General features: G+C 46.6%; 2 protein-coding genes across 2 annotated transcripts in view; one reads left to right on the top strand and one right to left on the bottom strand.

Annotated features, from left to right (window-relative positions):
- The window catches only part of WASHC5 (WASH complex subunit 5), a 101,070-nt gene extending 95,664 nt beyond the window's left edge, over positions 1 to 5,406 (bottom strand). Inside the window, exons 1-3 of the mRNA XM_040354954.1 lie at positions 5,300 to 5,406; positions 2,184 to 2,419; positions 276 to 421 (exon numbers count right to left, since the gene is read on the bottom strand). Of these exons, the coding sequence (XP_040210888.1) occupies positions 276 to 421; positions 2,184 to 2,369 (332 nt within the window). The 5' untranslated portion in view covers positions 2,370 to 2,419; positions 5,300 to 5,406. The remainder of the gene's footprint in view (positions 1 to 275; positions 422 to 2,183; positions 2,420 to 5,299) is intronic.
- A 24-nt stretch (positions 5,407 to 5,430) lies between these two features.
- The window catches only part of NSMCE2 (NSE2 (MMS21) homolog, SMC5-SMC6 complex SUMO ligase), a 375,766-nt gene continuing 356,197 nt past the window's right edge, over positions 5,431 to 24,999 (top strand). The window contains exons 1-2 of the mRNA XM_040354955.1: positions 5,431 to 5,535; positions 14,662 to 14,811. Coding sequence (XP_040210889.1) covers positions 14,676 to 14,811 — 136 coding nt within the window. The 5' untranslated portion in view covers positions 5,431 to 5,535; positions 14,662 to 14,675. The remainder of the gene's footprint in view (positions 5,536 to 14,661; positions 14,812 to 24,999) is intronic.

Below are 24,999 nucleotides of genomic sequence, written 5' to 3' on the forward strand. Positions count from 1 at the left end.
TCCCTGAAGGGCAGCAAGGCCACTGTTACCAGTTTTGACACTTGTGGAAATTTCCATGCGGAACATTGATTAACTGTTGGACAATCCACCCGTGCGCAGGAGTTTGTGTTTTTGCCTAGTGAGAAGAAAGCTTGCTGAATCAGAAAGGAACCCCAGTCTGGCTGCTCTCAGTGGAGTGACGGGATTTTTTAAAGAACAACTTCACTAAAAGGTAAAGTTTTCCTTTAATGCTGCGAACAAAAATATAACAAAATGACAAAAGACTGATACTGTACCTATTTAAATCCAAAATGTACTTATGAACACTCTCAAAGGCCAAATAGAATCTTGTAAGGATTTCTATGTTGTTCTCTCGAAACTCCTCATCCAGGTCCTGAAGTTCCAGTTTGGCTTCCAGTTTCCCCTCAAAATTCTCAGGTCCCTGTGAAAAAAATAATTAATAAATAAATCAATCAAAAATGTATTACACCATTACTGCTGGGGTAAAAAGGAGAAAACTATAACCATGGCACAAATGACATTAGGGATGTTTATATGAAGAAACAAGCATGTTCCCCACTATGGGCTATATGCAAATCACTATCCTGCCACAATCTATTTACATATATTTAAAGAATTCAGAGGAAGACAGACAGCAATAAAGGCATTCTGACCTTTCCTCACTCTATCCAGAACATTTTTTTTTCTTTTATAAAAACATTTAAAGTGATTGTTAACCCACTCTGCTAACTTAACATAATCCTCTGTGTCTTGTTATGCTAGGTTCTCCTGTCTGCATTTATAAAATGCTGTTTATACCCATTCAGAGCGCGCCCCGTCGCATCTTTGCTCTCCCCATCTGACAGTTACAGCGAGCGGGGCCGAGATTCCCCTGCCGACGTCAGCCGGGATAAGGAGAGGAGGAGAGAGCCGGCCAGTGACGAAGGTCGATCTGAAAACAGGCAACTATAAACTGCATTTTTTTTTATATGAACACAGAGACAGGAGAACCTAGTATAACGAGACACAGAGGATTATATAAGATTTTCAAAGTTATTTCAGCAGCAGGAAGGTAAGGGGTGGGCAATAACACAGGAGCGGACAGGCAGGGAGGGGAGGGGGTGATGGGGACAGAGGAGAGCTGCAGATAGCAGCGGATGATGGAGGCACGTGATAGAAGGGGCCAACTAACGGCACAAACACTGTGCTGTATAACATGCTTTAGGAACAGGATCTTTTTTTTTTAGGGTTAAAAACACTTTAACCCCTTTCACGCCGATATATATGTCGCGACCTAGACCCGAGCTCCGTGACGATGCCCGCGGCACCCGCGGACCCGATCGCCGCCGATGTCCCGTGATCGGGTCTCAGGAGCTGAAAAACAGGGAGAGGCGAGTGTAAACAAACCTTCTCTGTGGCTTGTCACTGATCGTCTGTTCCCTGCTATAGGGAATGACGATCAGTGACGTCACACGTCCAGCCCCGCCCCCCCTACAGTAAGAAACACACAATAGGACACACTTAACCCCTTTAGCGCCCCCTAGTTTTTAACCCCTTCACTGCCATTGTCTATTTCACAGTAATCCTTTTTTTACCTTATTATAGCACTTTTGAAAATGACAATAGTCCCAAAAATGTGTCAAAAGTGTCCGCCATAATGTCGCAGTCACAAAGAAAAAATAAATAAAAATTGCCGATCGCCGCCGTTACTAGCAAAACAAAAAATTATTAATAAAAATGCCATAAAACTATCCCCTATTTTGTAAACGCTATAAATTTTGCACAAGCCAATTAATAAACGCTTATAGCGATTTTTTTTACCAAAAATAGGTAGAAGAATACGTATCAGCCTAAACTGAGGGAAAATATTTATTATAGCAAAAAGTAAAAAATATTGAATTTTTTTCACAATTGTAGCTCTATTTTTGTTTATAGCGCAAAAAATAAAAACCGCAAAGGTGATCAAATACCACAAAAGAAAGCTCTATTTGTGCTAAAAAAAGGACGCCAATTTTGTTTGGGAGCCACGTCGCACGACCGCGCAATTGTCAGTTAAAGCGACGCAGTGCCGAATCGCAAAAATGGGCCAGGTCCTTTACCTGCATAAAGGTCCGGGTCTTAAGTGGTTAAATGTTTTATCTATGAATAAGTAATTAATTCATAGTATTGCTCCGAGTTTTATTGCTGTCATCTACTTGACTTGCCTTGAAGTAGCTGAAATCAAATATAATATCCCCATATTTCTGTTGGTCGGCCTTGTCCTTCAACCTGAACACCGGGGGGACGAACTCAGACAACCTCAGCAGTTCAGCGATGATGGCGTTGCCCCGGGAGACGATCCGCAGGACGGCCTGCCCGCAGAAGTTGTTTTCTGCCAGGAAGTCCAGCATTATTGCTCAGCTGGTGCAGCAGGGAGGAGGATGAATGATGACAAGTGGACCTGTACAATAAAAAAATAAATAAAAAATACAATTACACAGTACAAAGCGTCAAGTATTTTATACGACACAAAGGTGTATTTAGCGCTCGCAAAATGCCCTGCCCATTGCGCCTGAAAAGTAGCGCAAATTGTGATTTTTAAACTTTTTTTTAAAAGGTAAAAACAGCCCCACTGGCGGCCAAAAAGCACAGCCAAAACACCACCAAAAAACTGGGTAACGTCAGGGCGCTGCAGTGTGAAAGTCCTCTAATGCCCTGTACACACGATCGGTTCATCCGATGAAAACGGAGCAATGGATTTTTTCATCAGATATCCGATGAAGCTGACTTTCATCAGTCTTGCCTACACACCATCGGTTAAAAATCCGATCGCGTCCGACGCGGTGACGTAAAACACAACGACGTGCTGAGAAAAATGAAGTTCAATGCTTCCGAGCATGCGTCGACTTGATTCTGAGAATGCGTGGATTTTTGACCAATGGATTTTCCCACAGACGATCGTTTTTTTCTATCGTTTTTTTAACCATCAGAAATTTTTAAAACAGGTTCTATTTTTTTTCACAGATGGGGAAAAAAAAAAAACGATGGGGAACACACACGATCGGCTCGTCCGATGAAAACGGTCCATTTTCATCAGACGAAACGATCGTGTGTACAGGGCATTAGAGTCTGGAATTCCACTTTAACCACTTGCTGCCGGCCGTACGACTATATACGGCCACAGTGTGGTTGCCAATTGCCAGGAGGCCGTCTATATACGGCCTCCAGACACTGGGGGGCGCGCGAGCGCCGCTGACGGCGGCATGCGCGTGCCCGACGCATCACTGAGATGCCGATGCGCGTGCCTGGTGGCCACGATGTCCGCCAGTCTACCCGCGATCGGCGGTTACACAGACAAGGACGTGAATCTTTGTGTGTAAACACACAGATCCACATCCTGTCAGGGAGAGAGGAGACCGATCTGTGTCCCTTTACATAGAGACACAGATCGGTCACCTCCCCCAGTCACCCCCCTTCCCCCACAGTTAGAAACACTATGCAGGGACACATTTAACCCCTTCCTCAGCCCCTAGTGTTAACCCCTTCCCTGCCAGTCACATTTATACAGTAATTAGTGCATATTTATAGCAATGATCGCAATATAAATGTGAATGGTGCCAAAAATGTGTCAAAAGTGTCCGATATATGTCCGCCATAATGTCGCAGTCCCAATAAAAATAAAAAAATAAAAATCGCAGATCGCCGCCATTACTAGTAAAAAAAAAATAAAAAAAAAATAAATTCTGTCCCCTATATTGTAGGCGCTATAACTTTTTACAAAAAATATGTAGAAGAATACGTATCGTCCTAAACTGAGAATTTTTATTTTTTTTTAAAAAATGGATATTTATTATAGCAACAAGTAAAAATTTTTTTTTTTTTTTTCAAAATTGTCGCTCTTTTTTTTGTTTATAGCGCAAAAAATAAAAACCGCAGAGGTGATCAAATACCACCAAAAGAAAGCTCTATTTGTGGGGAAAAAGGAGGTCAATTTTGTTTGGGAGCCACGTCGCACGACCGCGGAATTGTCAGTTAAAGCGACGCAGTGCCGGAAGCTGAAATTTCACCTACCCGAGTCAGAGCACCCTAACCCCCCCCCCCCCACCAGACTCGTTACACCCATCTGTCTCTGAGCACCTTCCCTTCCCTGAGAGATACAGGGACACCTACCTGTATCAGAGCACTCTTCCCCCCCACCCCAACAGACTTGGGGCACCTACCCGTTTCTGAACAAACTGGGGACACCCAACTACCTTGAAGCAGGCTACCCCCCTGACAGACTGACCTACCTGTGTCAGTGCACCCTACTCCACCATGATAGGAACTGTGGACAACTACCTGGGTCAGCGCAAAATGGGGACACCTACCTGGGTCAGCACAAATTGGGGACACCTACCTGGGTCAGCGCAAATTGGGGACACCTACCTGGATCTAAATACCCTACCCCCCTGGTAGGAGCTGGGAACACCTGCCTGTGTCAGAGCACCCTACCCCACCGAGAGGAACTGGAGGCACCTACAAGTGTCTGTGCACCCTACTGCCCTGACAAAGCCTGAGGACACCTACCTGTGTCACAGCAAACTGAGGACACCTACCTGTGTCACAGCAAACTGAGGACACCTACCTGTGTCACAGCAAACTGAGGACACCTACCTGTGTCACAGCAAACTGAGGACACCTACCTGTGTCACAGCAAACTGAGGACACCTACCTGTGTCACAGCAAACTGAGGACACCTACCTGTGTCACAGCAAACTGAGGACACCTACCTGTGTCTGAACACACTACCCCCCCCAATTGGAAATGGGGACACCTATTTATACTACAGCACCTACCAATGTCTGTGCACTCTACTCCCCTGACAGAGCCCAAGGACACCTACCTATGGTCAGAGCAAACTTGAGACTCCTACCTGTGACTGAACACCCTACCCCCTGATAGGAAATGGGGACACCTACCAGTGTCTGTGCACCCCCCTGACAAAGACTGGGGACACCTACCTGTGTCTGCACAAACTAGGGACGCCTGCCTACCTACCTCAAAGCAGGCTACCCCCTTGACAGACTGGGTACACCTACCTGTGTCAGAGCACCCTACTCCCCCCTGATAGGAACTGTGGACACCTACCTGAGTCAACGCAAACTGGGGACACCTACCTGTGTCTGAACACCCTACCCCCCTGATAGGAAATGGGGGACACCTACCTGGGTCTGAACACCCTACTCCCTGACAGAGCCTGAGGACATCTACCTATACCACAGAACCCCCCCAGATAGCAGGTGGGGACACCTACCAGCGTCTGTGCACCTCACCCCCCCTGACAAAGACTGGGGACACCTACCTGTGTCAGAGCAGCCGTGCAGTACCCACCATATCACCCCCTGGTCTCGCTCACACACACTGACATCCCATCACATGACCTGTCACCGCTCCATCATGTGACCCGCGGCGCCTGCTGATGACGTCACTGCTGCCATGACTACAATCCCAGAAGGAGGCGTGGTCGGAGCAGAGAGGATTTGGCGCTATTTAGTGACATGCTGGACCGGGTCTGATAGAGGGATACGCAGCGAGCAGGTAGGGGGACTACAACGCCCAGCATGGCCTCATGTATAGTGTCTGAGCCCTGTACTGTCTCCTCACTCGCAGGCTTTGTGTTCCTGAACACCTGTGTGAGAAGGCTGTGATGGAAGCAGTGAGTGGTCTGCTGGCCTCCATGTCATTCCAATGGCTTTACTACTTATACCTGGAAGAAGTGTGGCACTGAGGAGGGAGGACAACACTGGCAGCATGCTTGTCCAGGTGCAGGGACTCCAGAAGCAGCCAGTCAGATGGCATTTTGTAATAGGGGGATGGTAATGTCCTGCCATGTCCCCCCCTCCTCTGCAGTGACTGGTATGGTTCGGTTCCCTGTGCTGTGGACTGGGCGGGCGCACCTGTGCTCGCTGCTAGATTCCCAAACACAGCGAAACCCTCCTATCCTTCACAGACATGGAGGACGCCATCTTTACCTCTGTGCGATCTGCGGTTGTCATGGTGCTGCACATGTGATCTGTTTATAACACCGTCCACTGGATGGTTTGACCGTTTAGCTGAGAGCACAAGCAACTGAGACCGCCATCACTCCGGGCATGCCTGTTTTGGTAAACAGCTACATGGAAGGGTTTCGTTCCGCTTTAAATTCAAGGCAGGCTGTGAATGATAACTGCCACAGTTGCTTGTGCTCTCAGCTGAACTGTCAGGCCATCAAATGGTTGGAGTCAGAACTGATCCACATGGGCAGCACCATGGCAAATGCAGATCAGAGGCCAATATGGCGGCTTCCCTGGCTGTAAGGGATCGGAGAGTTTAGTTCCGCTTTAACCTCCTAACATGCCTCTTTAAAGCGGAGTTCCACCTAAAAATGGAACTTGCGCTTAATCCACTCCTCACCCCCTTACATGCCACATTTGGCATGTAATTTTTTTGGGGGGTAGTGGGGGGGGTCAGGAGGAGTGGGACTTTCTGTCTCACTTCCTCCTTCCGCTGAGGGGCTGGTAAGGCGATTAGCTTAATCGCCTTATTGCAGCCCCTCCCTGTAGGCAAGCGCCTGTCCAATCGGACGGCGCCGTGCCGCATGCGCAGTGGGTGCCCAGCCGTGAAGTCGAAAGCTGTCACTGCCGGGTGCCCACACTAGGAATGAAGACGCCAGCCGGCGAGGGGGGGGCGCGTCGCTTGAGGCGTGGAGCAAGTAAGTGTCTGTTTATTAAAAGCCTGCAGCTACACTTTTTGTAGCTGCTGACTTTTACTAAACTTAAAAAAAGGCTGGAACAACCCTTTAAGAGGGCAGAAGAAGGTGCGGTTTCCTGTGACCACTGTGATTGGCTCTCACAGTAGTCACATGATCAGAAGCCGGCCCCAACTCAAAAGCCGTGACAGTGAGCTGTCGGTGACAACCAGCGAATGCGCTCCCAGACCGCCGTGGATGCACATGTCTGGGAGAGAGAGATCACTATAACAGACAATCATGGGAATTGCAATGGGCTGGGGGCTTCTCTAGCCTGTAGATGGCGCTACCTCTCTCTACTAGGGCCGAAACAACTAATCAATTATGAAATTAATCGATTACAATTTTCATAATCGATTAATCGGCCAGTAACCTAATGGGGTTAAAAAAACTAAAATTAGCCCTTTATAGTACAAAAAAGCAAATCGCTACTGTAATTATTACTTTCACTGTCCCACAGTAAAAAAATGAACCCCTTACAGTAGCGATTATTTGCTCTTTTTGTACATATTTTTGTTTTTTTAACCCCATTATGTTACTAAACATCTCAGGCCTGGGTCACACCTCTGTTTTTTGGTGCTTTTTGCAGAAACACACTACAATTCATTTACATGGTTTCCTATGGGACACGTTCACATCCGTGATTTTTTTTCAGCTGCTGCGTATTTGGAAAGGGCAAGGACTTTTTAATGCAAAATGGTGCTATTTTTTTTCTTTGTTTCAATATACTTCAATGGAGAAGCTGCAGAAAAGCATGTAATGTGTTTTTGCGGCAATTTGTGTTTTGTAATCTGCCCAACAACAAATTGGCCAAAAAAATGTAAAAATTCAATATTTTTTTTTTTTAAGGCTATTATCCGATTATTCGATTAATCGAAACAATAATCGGCCAACTAATCGATTATGAAAATAATCGTTAGTTGCAGCCCTACTCTCTACACACCGGAAAAGGTACAATGGTAGCAATAGAGGATAACCGCTTCCCAGCTGGACGGGAGCAGCGCTGATGTGGGTGGATGTACTTGTATGTCCTCTAATGTGCGATCTCTGGAGCGAGCAGCAGGCGCAATCAATGACCCGCTGTGTTCACCGGACACAGACGATCACCCATCATTGTCCTGGACCACTGTGACTGGCTATGGTATCGTGATTGCTCTGACCAATCACAGCAAGCACATGACCTGTAGTAATCAATAATATTGTTTACTACAGTCTGAGCTCTGTGATTGGTCACAGCGAACACATGGTACCATGGTCAGTGACAGTGGTCCTGTACCATCTGATAGCTGTGACCAGTCACAGCATCACAGTAGTATATAAGGTTTCATGAAATGATAGTGGTGTTTAGATATATATATATATATATATATATATATATATATATATATATATATATATAATGTTAGAAGGCTGGCCGTAGGCCAGCCTGAGTTTGTGGGAGGAGTCTGAGGGTACTTAAGACTCCCTCCCTGTCAGGGCTGGGTTCGCCGTCTGGATTCTGGGTCCCACCCACCCATTCCCTCAGCTTTCATATATTCTCATTGTACTTTTTCTTATTCAGGGTATGCCCTCTTTCAGGCGTACCTACCAGCAGGCCAAAGGCACACTCCAGGCCATTGGTTATTAGGGTTATTGCATCCCTTACTCGAAGACTCTGATTACAAATATATATATATATATATATATATATATATATATATATATATATATATATATATATATATATATATATATATATATATATATATATATATAGAGAGAGAAAATAAGGCAGAACACAGTCATCACATCCAGAACAAATACAGTATTACAGTAGGCATTGACAGTGACAATGTATGAGAAATTGTATGTCACATATAAAGGACAACATAACTCAAGCACACCAGAGGCTGATGTGAAATCTTATAATAATAATAAAAATGATCCAAAAAAGGAAAAAGCACATGATGAGTATCATAATCAGAGCAAGGGACACCAATCATTGTACAGGACCACTTTGAGTTGCCCTGGTTATCATCTGACCGCTCTGACTAATCACAGCGAGCACATGAACTGTAGTAAGCAATGATATCATTGTTTACTACTGTGTGAGCTCTGTGATTGGTCACAGCGATCACATGGTACCATGTGATAGTGGTGACCAGTCACAGCATATCAGTAGTATATAAGGTTTCACGAAACAGTCTTTTACTGATTGTTTATTACAGTGATCATCACTGTAATAAACAATCACAGTGTAAAAAAAAAAAAAATCCTCATCACCCCCTGTAACGGACACAGGCATGCTGCCGAGACAGTTATAATCTTCGTGCAGGGGGACTACAAGGAACTGCATGGCTTGTCACAAGTGAAGGTACCACATTGTATTCTGAGCTCAAAGGGTTAACTGGACAAGTCTCTTTCATTGCTGGAATGCTAATGAACCCTCTTTTGTGTGCAGGTAAACAGCCCCCCTGTGAGGTGTATGCTGATGGGGATTATGTGTGAGTGATAATTGTTTTAAAGGTTAATTGAATTCTATGTGCCTGGCCAGGAAATGTTAAGTGGGGTGAGGTGCCGAAGAGTCTAGAAACTGGCCAAGTGATTAATTCAAGGAGATGTCATTGTTTCAGGGGGTCTGTGTTGAAGCCCCCTACTGGGAAAAGGGGAGGGCGGAAACTGTCATTGTTCTTGTAACAGTTGTAACCAGATATAAGCAGGTGAAATATGCCAAATAAAGTCAGTCTACTTGACCCTTCAAACGTAGCACGTCTCGTTTCTTGGAAGGGCGTTCGATGGGATATACCGGCGGTACCTGCATATCGGAGCTTGCCAGGGAAAAGGACGTCTCCAACGGCCGATACCCCTCACTACCAGTGGGTAGCCGTTACATTGGTTGGTAGCAGTGGGATGGTCCTTTTATCCAAAGAGCAAGTGCTGAATGGAGTCGCAGTACGCCAGGCTGAAAAGATCCACACTGAAAGATCTATTGGAGATTCGTGGTAGGAGCGCCAGCAACAGACCACGGAGGGAGCTGATAGCTGACCTGCTGGAGCTGGACGAAATGGATGGATCCATGGAAGGAACGGAGCCCCTTGCACCGGTCAGCAAAGAAGATGTAATTACTGGGATTGTACAGCGGAGATTATCCTTGTATCCAGAAACGTCCGTGGAACTAATCAACCAGCTGTTCCGGGAAGCAAGGGAAGAAATACAAACGAAGAGGGGACAAGAACTGGAACTGGTAAGAGCGAGACAGCCCATTACACCTGCAGTTCCTACCCCCCCACCTGCTGCTACAGGAAAGAAAATACCGTTCACTGCATTCAAAGCTTTTGTAGAAAGTGAGGAGGAAATCGATGGATATTTGGCGGACTTTGAGAGGCAGTGCTCACTACACCAGGTACCACCAGACCAATGGGTCACTATTTTGTCGGGGAAATTGTCGGGCAAAGCCAATGAAGCCTTTCGGGCTCTCACTCCAGAGGATATTTTACAATACCAGCAAGTTAAAAAGGCGCTGCTAACCCGATATGCCGTAACGCCAGAAGCCTACCGCCGGCGCTTCCGGGAGTCCAAGAAGATGGCTGTGGACTCCCACATGGAATGGGCCAACCAGTTACAAAGGGTGGCATCGCTTTGGGTCCAAGGGTGCAAGGCCAACACCGGGGAGGAAGTATTGCAGCTGTTCCTAATGGAACATTTCTTCCAAGACCTGGCCGCAGACATACAAGACTGGGTACGAGATCGCCGGCCCGCTAACTTAAACGAGGCGGCTCGGCTAGCAGATGAGTACGCGGAAACAAGGAAAGTAAGCCAGGGTACTACACGGCTGGCTCATAAGGTAGAACCGCGTACTCCAACCGTCACCCCACGCCCACAGTTTCGGGCTCCAGTCCCACCACGTCCTCAGGGGCCTAGCAACTACCCCCGGGATTCGCCTAGGGTGACGTGCCATCACTGCAGCGACACGGGACATATTGCTCGTTATTGCCCTTTGAGAGCTACAAATAACAATTGGAGACGCACAGAACCTAACACAGAGGTCACTCCATCACGTCCCTCTGCGGCCCACTGCCTGGAGACCGAGGGGGGCCCTGAGGAATGTCTGGGAATTTGGTATGAGGCAGACCCAATACAAGCGGCCTCTCCGGATAACCGTCAGCATCACCGTCAGGAGGTACGAGTGAATGGACAAGTAGCACAAGGCTTAAGAGATTCCGGGACTACTATCACTCTGATTCAAAAACATCTGGTAAAGCCAGAGAACGTGTCCACTCGCACAGTTGCCGTCCGGGTCGCAGGGGGTGCTGTATTTCACGTACCCACCACCCGGGTGCACTTAGACTGGGGAGCCGGGTCAGGAAAGACCACAGTTGGTATCATGGACAACCTACCTGCCGAGGTGGTGCTGGGCAACGACATTGGCCCTCTGACTTCGGCTTATTTACCTACACCTGCTGCTGCTTGTCCCGTGACCACCCGCGTTGCTGGAATCAACCCGCTTGCTGCTGAGAACCGGGTAAGACTACCTTCCCCGACATGTACTGTAGATCCGGCACAATATCAGTCTAAAATGGGAATGTGACAAGTTGGCCAGTGAGAAATCAGAGATGCAACGACACTATGTCACGTATTATGAGATGTCCCGTGGCTTGAACATTGAAATGCACAAACAGGCGGAAATTGTCAAAAGATTAAATGGGATTTGCATCCAGGTGGTGCCGTATCTGTCCCAAGAGCATCAGCAACAGGTTTTGGGAGCCATTGAGAGAGCAAAGCAAGTGACTGTTCCAGAATTGAATTCTATTCTTCACCGTCACCATCAGCTACCGACATGGTAAGCCAATGGGAAGGCCGACGGACTGTCCAGGCAAACGGAACTTTTACCCTAACAGCAGACCGGACATCCCCAAGTTGATCCGAAAAGGATCAATCCGGGTCTGCCGGAGTGTTCCACAAAGGGGGAGTAGTGTAACGGACACAGGCATGCTGCCGAGACAGTTATAATCTTCGTGCAGGGGGACTACAAGGAACTGCATGGCTTGTCACAAGTGAAGGTACCACATTGTATTCTGAGCTCAAAGGGTTAACTGGACAAGTCTCTTTCATTGCTGGAATGCTAATGAACCCTCTTTTGTGTGCAGGTAAACAGCGCCCCTGTGAGGTGTATGCTGATGGGGATTATGTGTGAGTGATAATTGTTTTAAAGGTTAATTGAATTCTATGTGCCTGGCCAGGAAATGTTAAGTGGGGTGAGGTGCCGAAGAGTCTAGAAACTGGCCAAGTGATTAATTCAAGGAGATGTCATTGTTTCAGGGGGTCTGTGTTGAAGCCCCCTACTGGGAAAAGGGGAGGGCGGAAACTGTCATTGTTCTTGTAACAGTTGTAACCAGATATAAGCAGGTGAAATATGCCAAATAAAGTCAGTCTGCTTGACCCTTCAAACGTAGCACGTCTCGTTTCTTGGAAGGGCGTTCGATGGGATATACCGGCGGTACCTGCATATCGCAGCTTGCCAGGGAAAAGGACGTCTCCAACGGCCGATACCCCTCACTACCAGTGGGTAGCCGTTACACCCCCCACCCCATAATAGTACAGTTTCACTATGGTTGATCAGTTGATAGTCACTGCCACACTAGTTACCGTGTCTCTGATTACCGGACACACTAGTTACCGTGTCTCTGATTACCGGACACACTAGTTACCGTGTCTCTGATTACCGGACACACTAGTTACCGTGTCTCTGATTACCGGACACACTAGTTACCGTGTCCCTGATTACCGCCGCACCGGGGACAGTCTCTACTGTCCTGGTGTTCCGGGTCTCCAAAAATGTGATGGGTAGCCAAAATTTTTTTAATTTATGCGCATAGAACGCCTGAAGGTGCTCCTTGGATTTTGGGCCCCTACATGCAGCTAGGCTGTGGGAAAAGTCTCACGTATATGGTATTACCATACTCAGGAGGCATTACAGAATGTGTTTTGGGGTATAATTATAAGTATGCCTATGCTTTGTGTGGAAAACAAAAAGTTAAAATGACACCTTTTAATATATTGTATTGTATTTTTTTTTATTTTTTTTCCAGAAAACTGTGACAAAAAAAATAACAACTTCAAAAAACTTTCCATGCCTCTTACTAAAAACCTTGGCCTCTCTTCTTTTCAAAAGGGGGTAATTTGGGGGGTATTTGTACTGTTCTGGCATTTGTAGGCCTCAAGAGATGAGATAGTCCATCAGTACATCAGGATTGATCAGTTTTCAGATATATATCATAGTTTGTAGACACTAAAACTTTCACACAGACTGAATAAATAATGATTTGGGTTATTTTCACCACAGAAATGTAGCAGAATACATTTTTGGCCCAAATTTACGAAGAAAAACATGTTTTTTTTTTTTAAATGTTCGATCTTTTTTTCATTTATTTAGCAGCCATAAAATAATAATAAAAAAACGGTGATTATATACCACCAAAGAGAAAGCTGTATCAGTCTCAAAAAAATGATACACGTTTTATTTAGGTACTTTGTGACATCGCTGAAAGCTGAAGATTCGCCTGGACTGGAAGAAGGTGAAAGTGTCTGGATAGTAAATAAATTCACATTTTTCGGCAGAAAAAAAAAATTGCATTTATTTTATTTTTTCTTGCAGGAGCCTGGAAAGCATTGCACTGTCATCAGTAGATTGTGGGTGCAATGCCAGGCTCCTGAAGACTCACAGGATAGCTGTCTGCCCGTACCTCCCATATAGGCAGTTACTGAAGTCCAAGAAGATCAATGAACTGTGAGACCGCTCGCCAGCGCCCCCGCAGTCCATTGAGAACTACAAGCTATCTGCTGCAGTGGAAGACGGTACTTGTAGTCCATAAATTTACAGATCTCTGTGAATGAATGACGTGGCTCTGTGGGCGGAGCTCTTCACAGCCACGCAATTTTAAAATTTGTGCAGAGAGCAGAACCCCGATTTTGCTTTTCAGAGGGGCAGTAATGTTTTCCACACGTCCTAAGGGCTCACTGGTCAGCTCTGCCTAGTTCACAAGGTCACATGACTGTTTTCTGTTTTTATATCAATTTGTGTAAATATGATCCACAATATGGCCCAGATTCACGTAGATAGGCGTGAATATAAGCGGCCGTAGCGTATCGTAGTTACGATATGCCGCCGCAACTTAGAGAGGCAAGTGCTGTATTCACAAAGCACTTGCATCTAAAGTTGCGGCGTAGCATAAATGTGCCGGCGTAAGCGCGCCTAAATCAAATGAGGAACAGGGGGGCGTGTTTTATGTAAACTAAGCATGACCCCACGTAAATGAAGCTTTTTTCGAACGGCGCATGTGCACGCATGCTCAGTATCACGTCAAATTTTCAAATAAATTACGCCCGCTCAATGCCTAGACGACGTGAACGTAACTTACGCAAAGCCCTATTCGCGAACGTTTTACGCAAAGGACGAAAAATTTGACGCTGTCCCGACGTCCATACTTAACATTGCGTACGCCTCACTATAGCAGGGGTAACTTTACGCCGGTCCGACGCCTTACGCAAACGACGCATATAGATACGCCGGGCGCACGTACGTTTGTGAATCGGCGTATCTACCTAATTTGCATATTCTACACGTAAATCTACGTAAGCGCCACCTAGCGGCCAGCGTAAATATGCAACTAAGATACGACGGCGTAAGAGACTTGCGTCAGTCGTATCTAAGCAAAAATCCGGCGTATCTTGCTTTCTGGATACAGAAAAAAGATACGCCGGAGCATCCTAGAAGTTACGCAGCGTATCAATAGATACGCCGACGTAACTTCTTTGTGGATCTGGCCCTTAGTGTCTAGGGAAGTTATTATGACTCTATTTAGGTGTCAGAGTCCATTACCAAGCCAGGACCCCGGATTGTTTGCCTTTTCAGTGTATTTATTGCAAGCTATTGACCATTTGTACATATTTCTTTGCAGGTGTCTATTACAACATGGCCGGTCACGATGTGCCATTCAGTTTCTCATCGTTGGACACGTCTATCTCCTCCCTGAAGAACTGCCAGACTTATGTAGATACGGGGATGGACATTGCCACCGGCGTGGCGCTGGATCTTCTGCAGAGCGGATGTAAGTTCTGACTTCATTTTCCTTGACTTCTATGTAGATATGTAAAATGCTGACATCACTATCTGACTAGCCGGGGATTTGATTTTCTGCTGGAAATACAAAGTAGGGGCATGTTGTATCCCGGTTTGTACATTTTAATACATTTTTCTTTAAAGTGGTTCTAAATCCTTAAAGCGGAGTTCCACCCAAAGATGGAACTTCCGCTTTTCGGAACCCTCCCCCCTCTGGTGTCACATTTGGCGCTTTTCAGGGGGGAGGGGGGTTTGCAGATACCTGACAGGTTTTTGCACCCACTTCCGGGCATTGACTCCTGTGGGAGTCACGCCACTACCCCCCCCCCCCCCCCGCTGTCTTCTGGGAAACACACTGTTCCCAGGAGAGAGCGGGGACCAGTTACGATGCGCCGCGCGAATCGCGCATGCGCAGTAGGGAACCGGGCAGTGAAGCCGTAACGCTTCAATTCCTGATTCCCTCACCGAGGATGGCGGTGGCAGCATCCGAGGGACGAGCGATTGCTCGGCCGCTGACATTGCGGGCATGCTGGACAGGTAAGTGTCCACTTTTGAAGTCCGCAGCTGCACTATTAGTAGCTGCTGGCTTTTAAAAAAAAAAAAAAAAAAATTTGGGTGCACCTCCGCTTTTTAAGTTTTTTTTTTATTTTTTTTTTTTTTTTTTTTTTTTTATCATAATGCATTAAGATAAAAAACCTTCTGTTGCAGAGGAACCCCCCCCCCCTCCACCACCTTACCTTAAATTCTATAACAAAGTAGCAGAGGGGGGGGGGGGCATGCTGAAAAGTTTTATTTGGGTGCACTGGGGGGTGGGGGGTTAGAGGAGCCAGGAGCACTAGTGGGGGACCCAAGAAGAGGAGGATTGGGACTGCTTTGTGCAAAACTACTACACAGAGCAGGTCGATATGACATGTTTATTATTTTGTTATAATGAGTGGGTTGAAAATGGCGCTTAGTGTATTGTTTTAGAACATAACTGCCCCTTTAAGAAAGTGTAAACGCGGAACCGTATAAAAAAATCAAATGTAGAAGTGATGGCGCTAAAAACATACAAAATGAACGTGAACAATATTAAGAAAAGGCATATGGTGATTCAAAAAGAAAATAAATATATAAAGTCCAAAGTGACAATCCCAACACCATAAATAAATCTTCTGGTTTAAAGTTCCTTGAAATAAAAGATTCACCACGAGTGCTCATGAGGTTCAACTCAACTCGCCAAAGGTGTCTGACCACTTTTTACAGAAGGTCAAAATGTGCTTGGGTTGAATGGACCAGAGGTGTCGTAGGTATGCATCTTTCCACTGAGTGACCTCCTCCAGATGGCGGCTGAGGTTAAGGGAACAGACTCCTCCAAGGACACAAACAAAAAATCTCTTATGGTGTAGTAAGTTTTTTAATATATATAATATATATTTTTTTTAAAAGGGTAACAAAGTATTTTGCACTCACATGTGACTGTGCTATGCCTAGCACTAAGGTGTCTACAGCATGTGCAGGTGGATATGTGACATCCGTTTTGGTATATCCAGAACGAGGCGAAGATCGCACGTCGCCGTGATTCCGATATGTCCATCCCAAATGAACGATCTACTGTGCTGACAGCTGCTCTCGCTGTGCATGCTGTATTGACTTTAGGTATCCTTAGCTACATAGGGCAGGGCTCAAAATTTGTGGTCGCCTCCTCGCATTTGGCGAGGAGTTTTATGTCCCGTGCGAGCGCCGCTCAGACACACACACATTGCGGCCAGTCTCTTCACAGGCTGGCGCGCCGTCCCTTCACATGCTAGCACAGGCTAGCAGCTGATTGGACACAAGCGCCCACCCGGGCCCCCCCCTATTCACCTCCCATAGGCCAGTAAAAACGTTACCATGGCGCCCGGGACCGCCTCTTCACCGCCCACTGTCCAATGGAAATGTGCCTCCAACTCCTGCCCGGAACCACCTCTCACAGCGTTACGATACTAGACGCTGCCCGGGACCGACCCTCTCCACCTCGGACCGCCCCCCTCCACCTCCCAGGCTCCCACACATCCAAGGAAGTGCACCGTGCAGTAAATGGTATGTTTAAAACAGATGTGCGGTGTGATGTGATGTTCTGGAGGCACAAGGAACCTATTTGCTGGAATGGGGGGGGGTGGTGTATTGGTAATTGCAGATTAACACTAAATCATCCCCCCAATCCATTATACCTATGCCCCCAATTCTGCCCCCCCCTCCCCCCAATCTATCATGCTTATGCCTCCAATTCCGTCCCCCTCCCCCCATTCTATCATACCTATTCCTCCAATTCTGCCCCCCCCCCCCCCATCTATCATACCATATGATAGATGGGGGAGGAATTGGAGGCATAGGTATGATAGAATGGGGGCAGGGGGACGGAATTGGAGGCATAGATGTGATAGAATGGGGGCAGGGGGACGGAATTGGAGGCATAGATGTGATAGAATGGGGGCAGGTGGACGGAATTGGAGTTTTTGGGGGGGGCGCAAACAAAAAAAAATTGCAGCCTCACTGTGCCCATCAAATGCAGCCACTGTGCCATCAATTGTCACCACCGTGCCATGCCATCAAACACAGCCACTGTGCCATCAATTCGCGCCACTGTGCCATCAATTGTCACCACCGTGCCATGCCAAACACAGCCACTGTGCCATCAATTCGCACCACTGTGCCATGCCATCAAATGCAGTCACTATGCCATCAATTCGCACCACTGTGCCATGCCATCAAATGCAGTCACTGTGCCATCAATTGTCACCACTGTGCCATGCCATGAAACGCAGCCACTGTGCAATCAATTATCATCACTGTGCCATGCCATCAAATGCACTCACTATGCCATCAATTCGCACCACTGTGCCATGCCAAACGCAGTCACTGTGCCATGCCATCAAACGCAGCCACTGTGCCATCAATTGTCACCACTGTGCCATGCCATCAAACGCAGCCACTGTGCCATCAATTGTCACCACTGTGCCATGCCATCAAATGCAGCCACTGTGCCCATCAATCATCACCACTGTGCCATGCCATCAAATGCAGCCACTGTGCCATCAATCATCACCACTGTGCCATGCCATCAAATGCAGTCACTATGCCATCAATTCGCACCACTGTGCCATGCCATCAAATGCAGTCACTGTGCCATGCCATTAAACGCAGCCACTGTGCCATGCCATCAAACGCAGTCACTGTGCCATGCCATCAAACACAGCCACTGTGCCATCAATTGTCACCACTGATCATTTACAAGGGCGTGTTTAAGGGGCGGGGCAAGGTAGGGTTTGGGTGGGGAAACAGGTGGCTAGTAACTTTAAGGCCTGGCTAGTAGCTCAGGACTTGAAATTTTGAGGCCTGACATAGGGTATACAGTACTGTGTTTCGGCAGTGAGATGGGTACTTCCTGTCCCGTTCCCACATCAAAACAAATTTGGGCTGAGTGCTGCTTGACCATTCATGGGAAACTTTGTATTCTGTGAATGAATACAAAGCTTCCTCTGATCAGCTGAGGTGGGCGGATGATGTCACAATCCTCGTCTCGGCCAATCACAGGAAGCTTTTGTTTTCATTTATTGAATGCTAAGCTTCCTGTGAATGGTCAAGCAGCTCTCAGCCCGACTCTATTTTGTTCCAGGAGCGTGGCGTAAAGTCTGCATGTCACTGCCAGAACACAGCACTGTATACTGTATGGGCCAGATCCACGTAGTGCAGCGCTTCTTTACGTCCGGCGTAGTGTATCTCAGATACACTACGCCGCCGTAACTTACAGCGTATTTCCCGTATTCTCAAAGAATTTGCGCTGTAAGTTATGGTGGCATAGTGTAACTGTGTCGGCGTAAGGGCGCGCAATTCAAATGGATGAGATGGGGGCGTGTTTTATGTTAATATGTCTTGACCCGACGTAAATGACGTTTTTTTCTGAACGGCGCATGCGCCGTCCTTGGGGGTATCCCAATGCGCATGCTCCAAATTAACCCGCAACAAGCCAATGCTTTCGACGTGAACGTCATTCTACGCAAAGCCCTATTTGCGAACATTTTACGCAAACGACGTACACAACGTAAAATTTTACGCTGGCCCGACATCCATACTTAACATTGGCTACGCCTCATATAGCAGGGGTAACGTTGCGCCGAAAAAGCCTTACGGAAACCACGTAAAAAAATGCGCCGGCCAGACGTACGTTTGTGGATTCGCGTATCTAGCTAATTTGCATACTCAACGCGAAAATCTACGGAAGCGCCACCTAGCGGCCAGCGTAAATATGCACCTTAGATCCGACGGCGTACTAAGACGTACGCCAGTCGGATCTAGCCCAGCTTCAGGCGTATCTTGTTTTGTGGATACAAAACAAAGATATGCCAGAGCAACCTAAAAGTTACACTGCGTATCAATAGATATGGCCCTATGTATGTAGCTGAGGCTACATAGAGTTAAACCATCACACCCAGCAAGAGCAGCTGTCAGCACAGTAGATCATTCACAAACTAGTTAAAGGGACATTAAATGTGGAATTGGGCTTTATTAGGCTTCTTGAGTGGTTACTTTACCCATCCACTGATACTTGCCTTCCCTGTGCTCCCTCACCATCCTTATTGCCTGCCTGCAGAGCCCTAAGTCTAATTCATGTGTAACCTCTGTATCGGCCAGTGATGGAGCTTACACAGACTTTACCTTCTACCATCTTGCATGGCACAGTGTTCAAGCTTATAGCTTGGCCTCTAAGCCTGAGCTCTGCGTTCTGGGAGGAAGGGCAGAAGGTCACATGCCCACCGAATCCCAGAAGTACTGGGTTTTCCTTCAACAAAGGAATGGAGTGGCAAGGGAGTGCACCAAATTGAGTATCAGGTGCAGTCACTGTTACATAGTTAGTCAGGTTGAAAAAAGACACACAAGTCCATCTAGTTCAACCACAAAAAAATAAATAAACAAAATAAAAAAAAATTGTGCAATCCCATACATCCAACTCCATACCCACAGTTGATCCAGAGGAAGGCAAAAACCCCCAGCAGAGCATGATCCAATTTGCTACAGCAGGGGAAAAATTCCTTCCTGATCCCCCGAGAGGCAATCGGATTTACCCTGGATCAACTTTACCTACAAATCTTAGTACTCAGTTATTTTATGTACATTTAGGAAAGTATTTAGACCTTTCTTAAAGCAATCTACTGAGCTGGCCAGAACCACGTCTGGAGGGAGTCTATTCCGCATTTTCACAGCTCTTACTGTGAAGAAACCTTTCCGTATTTGGAGATGAAATCTCTTTTCCTCTAGACGTAAAGAGTGCCCTCTTGTCCTCGGTGTTGACCGTAAAGTGAATAACTCAACACCAAGTTCACTATATGGACCCCTTGTATATTTGTACATGGTGATCACATCCCCCCCCTAATTCTCCTCTTCTCAAGAGTGAATACATTCAGTTCCTCTAATCTTTCCTCATAGCTGAGCTCCTCCATGCTTCTTATCAGTTTGGTTGCCCTTCTCTGCACTTTCTCCAGTTCTCCGATATCCTTTTTGAGAACTGGTGCCCAAAACTGAACTGCATATTCCAGATGATTTGTACAGGGGCAAAATGATATCTCTGTCTCTGGAGTCCATACCTCTCCTAATACAAGAAAGGACTTTGCTCGCTTTGGAAAGCGCAGCTTGGCATTGCATGTTGTTATTTTATTGAGCTTATGATCTACCAGAACCCCCAGATCCTTCTCCACTACGGATCCCCCCAGATGTACCCCTCCTAGTATGTTTGATGCATGGGGAACGACTTGTCATGCTACTTTGCAGTCCCAAGTCATAGGACAAGTCATACAAGTGTGAAAGGGGCCTTAAAGTTTTTATACCTTAATGCATTCCATTCATTAAGGTTAAAAAAACGTATGTGCTTGGGAACCCCTCCAGCCCCCCTTTATAATTACCTTTGAAATCAAATCTTTATTAATTTTTGGCAATAACATGGTGTGGGCAGATTTCTGCCAGTCATAGACTGTGTCACGTCCCTCCAGCTTGTGTCTTAGAATAAGAGGGAGGTGAACAGGTAATATCCTGCCCCCATTGTGTTTCGCTGGTTAGTGGGCATGGAGGAGGAGGAGGAGGAGGAAGAAGGAAGGAAGGAGGGAGTGAGGGAGTGGTCTGTTATTCACCCATATGTGTGATTCTATAGTCACATGGGCTGCTCAGATGTGATAGGGAGGAAATAATCAGCATAGAAACTCACTGAAAACTGAGCATGTGCAGAGCTGCCAACACTGCTCTGCAAAGTCCTCAACTGCATTGGGGACATGGACAGAAGGGGTAGGTTGAGAACAGCAGGATCAACCTTTTTTTTTTTTTTTTTTTTTGCAGAATACAGAAAACAAATCTCATAGTGACCGAGTATGAACAGCATGTAATACACCATGTATTAATAGTTTTTTTTATGATGTGGGTTTGATGACACTTATAATATAGAGGGTTTATTTTGAGACTTGCATAACACTGTAATGACTGTAAGGTTGACTCCACACATTTATACATGTGATAATGCATGTTGTGGGAAAATGCGCTTGGTATGTGTGTTGCAATTAATTCTAAATGGAACCCCATTGCAAATAATACAATAAAACCAAATGCACAGCTACTATCTGGAGCACCACAACACAGCACAATATTGCACTGTGGTGCCAAAATATAGTGGGGTAGATTCAGGAAAGAATTATGCCGGCGTATCCATAGATACGCCGCGTAATTCCAAAGTTGCGCCGTATTCAGAAAGCTAGATACGCCAACATTAGCCTAAGATACGACTGGCATAAGTCTCTTACGCCGTCATATCTTAGGGTGCATTCTCACGCTGGCCGCTAGGTGGCGATTCCGTAGTTGTCAGCGTAGAGTATGCAAATTACATACTTATGCCGATTCACAAACGTACGTGCGCCCGGCGTTCGTTTTTTTACGTCGTTTGCTTTAAGTCTTTTTCGGCGTAAGGTTGCTCCTGCTATTAGGAGGCGCAGCCAATGTTTAGTATGGACGCCGTTCCCACGTCGCGATTTGAAATTTTTACTTTGTTTGCGTAAGTCGTCCGTGAATGGCGCTGGACGCCATTTACGTTCACGTCAAAACCAATGACATCCTTGCGACGTCATTTTCCGCAATGCATGTCGGGAAATTTTAGGGACGGCGCATGCGTAGTACGTTCGGCACGGGAACGCGCCTAATTTAAATGATCCACGCCCCCTACCGGATCATTTGAATTATGAGGGCTTACGCCGGCTCCTTTTACGCTACGCCGCCGCAACTTACGGAGCAAGTGCTTCGTGAATACAGCACTTTCTCCTGTATGTTGCGGTGGCGTAGCGTAAATACGATGCGCTGCGCCGCTGTTTAAATTACGCGCCCCTACCTGAATCCACCCCAGTGAGTTTACAAGCCACTAAAAAAGAATGAGCCGTCACCGCACACCCCAATGCACACTCCATGTAAAAGAGCAATGATGCGTATACTTGCATGTGCCCACTAGGTGGCAGCAAATCACAGTGCAGAAACCATTCATGAAAATGTCATTCTGGTAGGAACTTTGTCATCCCCGGCCCATGCTGGAGTCATGTCAGACCTCAGGCATTTAGGAGTAACCGGTCACTGGACTGTGATGAGCCGCACAGAAATGTGCTGAACTAGTGAAAAAACGCTGGTTATTCTAGCCGAGCCTTGTCATGGACTCCACACTTGCGGTTTTCAGTCTGCCGAATCAGATTATACCATTAAATATCCTATTCTGGTTCCCGAAAGTTCTGTTTGATCTGGATTGCCAGAAATTCCAGCATGCTTGAATGCCTTTTGGCAGGGTGTTTTTTATTTTATTATTATTATTATTATTATTATTATTATTATTATTATTATTATTATTATTTTATTGAAAAGGCTTTAGTTTTAGTAGAGTAATGAAAATTGGACGTAATCTGTAAGATTTTGACTGGTGTAGAAGACAAATCGGTGCCAGTCTAATCTATCTAGGCCTCATCGGGTGCGTTTGCAGTCATTCAGTAAATTCCCCAAATGGGGCTGGTGCCCAGGGGCCGACTTCCAGTGTTCACAATGCAGCAGGGAAGCCGCTCGGCACAGGACCTGGAAGCAGGTGGAGATCTTTGGAGTAGCGGTGTCTACTTCAGTGATTTCCATCTTCCAGGGGGATCAGGCCGGTGTGGTATATACATAATTCTATTGGTCCAAGCGCCCTTTTCTGCAGTATTTGGGATCCGCCCACTGATGGAGGAAATAGAGGACCCATGACGTCGGCGGAAAAAATACATCTAGAAAAAATGGTATGTATAAAGGTGCGTGTGTGTTTTTTTTTTTGTTTTTTTTTTCAGAGCTGCAGGGGCGCTCCAAGAGGAAGCAAGCTGGAGGTGCGTGTGCGCGCGTGTGCATGGCGGTGTCTGTTGAGCCGCGAGCTAGGCTTTAATTTGCAAGACTGGCATCTTTCTACTATGAAGATGTACGAGCATGAAGGAGAGACTTGTTTAGCATTAGAGAAGTGCTGTCATTTGGGTAATACCATGATGTGGGAGTGGCTAGGCAGTTATTTTAGGCTGGCTACTTGGATACAGGGAAGGTAATGGGCTGGCACATGTGCTGTGGGCATAGAGAGCACCAGGGAATGGTTCTGGGCCCTTAAAAGTAGGGAATCGACGATTATCAGAGCGGCCGATATTTACTTTTTAGGAAGTATCGGTCACAAACGTTCCCAGTATTACCGATATTGCTTCAAGTGGTTTTACCGGGGTGATGCTTGCAGCTGCATCCAGCCGCTTGGCTGTTATTACAAGCAGCAGGAGGAGACATCTTCTCCCCCCACCCCTGTCGCTTTTTCACCGCTCTCCCGTCCCACCAGGAGGCCCGAGCAACCAGCCGGCATGTTGTAATAACAACCGATGGGGCTCAGCAGCCGATTGGCTGTTATTACAAGCAGCAGGAGGGGACGTCTCCCCCCCCCCCACCCTCCCGCCGCTCCACCGTCCCACCGTCCCACCGGGAGACCCTAGCAACCAACTGCCATGTCAACCAGCTGCGAAGTCGATGCTTCATGCAGGTCTCAGATCTGGTAACCCGGAAGCGATGTCATGACCTCACTTCCCGGATCACTGACATCTTGCAGGCGCCAGTTTTAAAAAATAGGAAGGGCCAGATTCACAGAGATCGGCGTATCTCTGTGCGGGCGTAGCGCATCTCATATGCGCTACGCTGACGTAACCTAGAGAGGCAATTATAGTATTCACAAAGCACTTGCTCCCTAAGTTACGGCGGCGTAACGTAAATGGGCCGGAGTAAGCCCGCGTAATTCAAAGTAGGCGTGTTGTATTTTAATGAATTGTGACCCCATGTAAATGAAGCGCCGTACGAACGGCGCATGCGCGGAATCACGTTGAATTTACGCCCTAAGATACGATGGCTCAATGGCAACGACGTGAACGTAACCTACGCCCAGCCCCATTCACGTACGACTTACGTAAACGACGTAAAAACATACGCTTGTTCCCACGTCAATACTTTGCATTACCTGCGCCTCATATAGCAGGGGTAACTTTACGCCGGACGTAAGCCTTACGTAAACGGCGTAGCTAAATCCGACGGGCGCAAGTATGTTCGTGAATCGGCGTATCTAGGTCATTTGCATATTTGACGCGTAAATCTACGGAAGCACCCCTAGCGGCCAATGTAAATATGCACCCAAGATACGACGGCGTAGGAGACTTGCGTCATTCGTATCTTGGCAAAATTCAGGCGTATCTTGTTCCCTGAATAGGGCGCATAGATACGACGGCGCATCACAGAACTTACTCCGGGTTTCAATAGATACGTTGGCGTAAGTCGTCTGTGAATCCGGGCCAAAGTATTGAAAAACACAAGTCTTGACGTTTTGAAAAATGTTAAGTGCAGAGAAGGGGCTTGAGGTCTTATTATCCCTCCATAAAGAGGACCTGTCACTGCCTATTACTGTCACAAGGGATGTTTACATTCCTTGTGACAGCAATAACAGCGATTAAAAAAAAAAAAAAAAGAAGTAAAATGACAGTGTAAAAATAAAATAATTTAATGTACAGAATATTGACAGAAAGTATCGGTCTGAGAGGTGGCTGAAATATCGTTATCGTATCGGCACCGAAAAAACAATATTGATCAATCCCTACTCAGAAGGTTC

This window comes from Rana temporaria, chromosome 5 (genome assembly GCF_905171775.1).
Source record: "Rana temporaria chromosome 5, aRanTem1.1, whole genome shotgun sequence".
In the NCBI taxonomy this organism is placed as follows: domain Eukaryota; kingdom Metazoa; phylum Chordata; class Amphibia; order Anura; family Ranidae; genus Rana; species Rana temporaria.